The sequence below is a fragment of the Arachis ipaensis genome, chromosome B06 (assembly GCF_000816755.2).
Source record: "Arachis ipaensis cultivar K30076 chromosome B06, Araip1.1, whole genome shotgun sequence".
In the NCBI taxonomy this organism is placed as follows: Eukaryota; Viridiplantae; Streptophyta; class Magnoliopsida; order Fabales; family Fabaceae; genus Arachis; species Arachis ipaensis.
The window spans coordinates 134,044,741-134,048,170 of NC_029790.2; the positions used below are offsets into that span (position 1 = coordinate 134,044,741).

A 3,430-nucleotide genomic window follows, 5' to 3' on the forward strand; every position below is an offset into this window, starting at 1 on the left:
ATATGATTCTTATCAGGTGAAAATTCGAGTGTAATTAACTTCATGTAAAGTTGATAGTTGAGAGACTTTACATAATAATTTAGTCAAATTTATCAAATTATTTAATAATTTTCAGCAATAAACTTTCTGTAAAATTAACTGCAACTAAGTTTCTATCTTCTGATAATTAATAAACTGAGTTTTACTTTTAGAGAAAATATTAGTTAGAGAAGATTAGGTTTTAATAACTAATTGAAAGATTAGATTGATGAGGAGGATAATAGTCTTTATTTTTTCTGTAATAATAATAAAATGCTAACATATACATAATATAGAGAAAAGGACAAATAGGTCTATGACTTTTTGTCCCGCGAATATTTTTGTCTCTGACCATTGAAAAATACTTTTAAGTCCCTGACCTTCACAAACTTGGACGGATTAGTCCCTTCGTCCAAATGCCTCCGTCAGGGACTAATCCGTCTAAATGTCTCCGTTAGGAACTGATCTGTCCAAGTTTTGTGAAGGTCAGGAACTTAAAAGTATTTTTCAATGGTCAAAAACAAAAATGTCCGCGGGACAAAAGGTCAGGGACCTATTTGTCATTTTCTCTAATAAATAAATAAATAAGTAAAGAATAATATGGTACATAAAAGAAAAATAGATAAATGGAGTAATGTTATAAGGCATTTAATTAATTACCGGATTGGGATTAGAATAGTTCTTGAAGCTTTCCTCCAAGATTATAGATTGTTCTTTTGAGAGCCTAAGTTTCTTCCTTTTTGTGTTGTTACCATCTTCATCCCTTGATGATGATGGAGCCTTCTCATCAATCTCAACCTCAAATTCTTCAACCAAGAATTGATCTTTCTCCTTCTTGATTATGATAGAAGAGTTGGAAAACGATGACACTGCACTTGGAGAAGAATTAGAGTCTTCAATAATCTTTGAAGCTTGATTATTATGATTATCATCATCAATTATTGCTGGTCCTAATGTAAGAGATGGGTATGCCTTATTATTGCATTTTCTTGATGGATCATCCTCCTTTTTCTTCATGCAATTCTTCTCTTGATGATGGAAGCCAATTCCAAGAGCAAGACCAAGTTGAAGGCTTGTGTTGGAGACACCATGATCAAAGTTCATGATCACATAAATTATGGGGCATATACTTTAATTAATTTGATGGGTGAAAAAAATGCTATTTGATATAATAATATATATAACAACAAAAGTAAGTGTAGGAAATGATGATGATAGGAATTGAATTAATTACTTGTAGGAGGGTGTGAAGGAATAAGAGGGTTTATGATTGAATATAGGTGATAGGGGGTGCTTTGTGGGGACTAATTCATTTATTTATTAGGCAAGAGATGAAAGACTTTGAGGCAATAATTATATGAATATAATAATAATCAAAGTTAAATTTAATTTTGCATCTCAAATTTTGGCTCATGCGTTGACCAAGAGAAAGTTCATGAGTCACCCTAGCTCCCTTTTCAAGATGGGGTAAAAAATTAAATTAAATTAAAGTGTAGTAAATAATAAGGCTGATTTTTTTTATATGAAAAAAATATTGGTATTTTTTTTTGAATGGGATTATTCGGTGTAATTATAGATGTGTGAATTTTGTAGGAGAGAAGTCAATACGTGGGGAGTGTGCTGGACATGTGACAGCATCCTGGCCAACACGTGGAGGACGTATTGGACACGTGGCAGCATATTGGCCAACACGTGAGGAGCTTGTTGAATGATTTTCACAATACTGTAATATACATCAAATATCAATATTCAATCAAAATACCATCTCTAATTTCATATTAAAAATAATTTTTAAAATAATAAAAGTATATTGTAAATAAATTTGTACCATGCATGATGAGTGTGTATATGGTAGATGGCATACGTGGAATCACGTGGAAAGTGGGTAGCACAATCAAGAGAATATGATCTTCAGAATATTTCAGGCCTTTTATTATTATTATTAGCTTTTTTTTTCTTCTTTAATTAATTTATTTCTTTTTCATGCACTTTCCTCTCATTGAGATTAATTTTACTTTGTCCATATTTTACTCATGGGGGGTGAAAATAGGCAGGTTAGGCAGTTTAGTTAGAAGGCTGCGATCTGGCTTGTATTTATTTGTGTGACACATTATTGAGATGGTAAAAGAAGGTAGAGAATCAAATTTAATTCTTGTGTAATAGATGAGTAGATATATATCTAAAACATTTTTGTGATGATGAATTTATAAGGAGTCTGTGAAAAAATTATTTAGTAAGTTCTTGACTTCTTGAGGAAATTTTTTAATAGACTCATTGATCTTTACCGATGATTATTATATAAAGTGGTTACTTTTATAAAGACATCTTTATGTGAAAATAATATTGTGAACTGTTAGATAATTTAGTCAAATAGGTTTAGTCAAATATATCAAATTATCTGATGGTTCATAATATTATATTCACATGAAAATATCTACATTAAAATAAATTATCACAAAACTTTTTTAATTGTAGGCAATAAATGTATGTATTAACAAATATTTTTGTTGTCAGAAAAGACAAAATAAATTATCACTAAAAATGAATTTTTTTTTCATAGTGATAACGAAACTTATAATGCATGGTATGCGTATATATGTCATGAAATAATACAGGAGGAATGTTATTAGATATGTTATAAAAGAAACTATATCCAATGCAACAATTTAGTTATAACTTATAATGGAGTTAAAAGAAACTTTGTCATAAAACGTTTTAACAAACATGGTTGGGTTCATGAATATATGGTCCAAATTATTTGGTGTATTTGATATGTGTGTGTTCAGTGTTGTTGGAAAGTCAAAATTGAGAGAAGGCCCAATTCACATGTTTGAAGGACAAGCTGGCTAGAAATATCTCTTGCAACAAAATAGAATTTAAGTTTTATTTTCTTAGAGATTAAGCTTGAGAATTAGAGATGATAATTTTCAAAGTAATGTATGAAAGTTGTATTGTAAATGAAAGCTTAATAAAATTAAAGAGAGAAACATAATGCACAATTAGCCAGTACAAAACAATTAGGAGTATTTATAAATTAGATAAAATTAGATTTAACTCAATTTGAACTTTACTCAATAATTTTATCGGATTATTTATTTAGACCTTTATCTTACTATAAATATGATAAAACTCTAATATATTAAGTCACACGAAAATTGAGTCTAAACTTTAGACATATCAAAATATATAAGTTATCATCGTTTACTACTATCATCTTTTTTGTTTCTACTATTCTACTTCTTCAATTCCAATCTCATTATGGTAGTCGCTACTTAGTAACAGTGAGAGGTGACGATGACGAAATAGTGATAATGAAAAAGAACCCTAAAAAAAAAAGTCAAAAACAATAACCTAAATCTAATAATAAAAAGAAGTATTGATAAGATCTGAACAACAAAAAATACAGTAATAA

The 3,430-nt window shown here is 29.2% G+C and overlaps 1 protein-coding gene across 1 annotated transcript in view; it reads right to left on the bottom strand.

Moving 5' to 3' along the window:
- LOC107648563 (homeobox-leucine zipper protein HAT9) overlaps positions 1-1,316 on the bottom strand; it is a gene marked incomplete in the record, with an annotated part of 2,519 nt that extends 1,203 nt beyond the window's left edge. Inside the window, 1 exon segment of the mRNA XM_016352379.2 lies at positions 679-1,316. Within this exon segment, the coding sequence (XP_016207865.1) occupies positions 679-1,122 (444 nt within the window).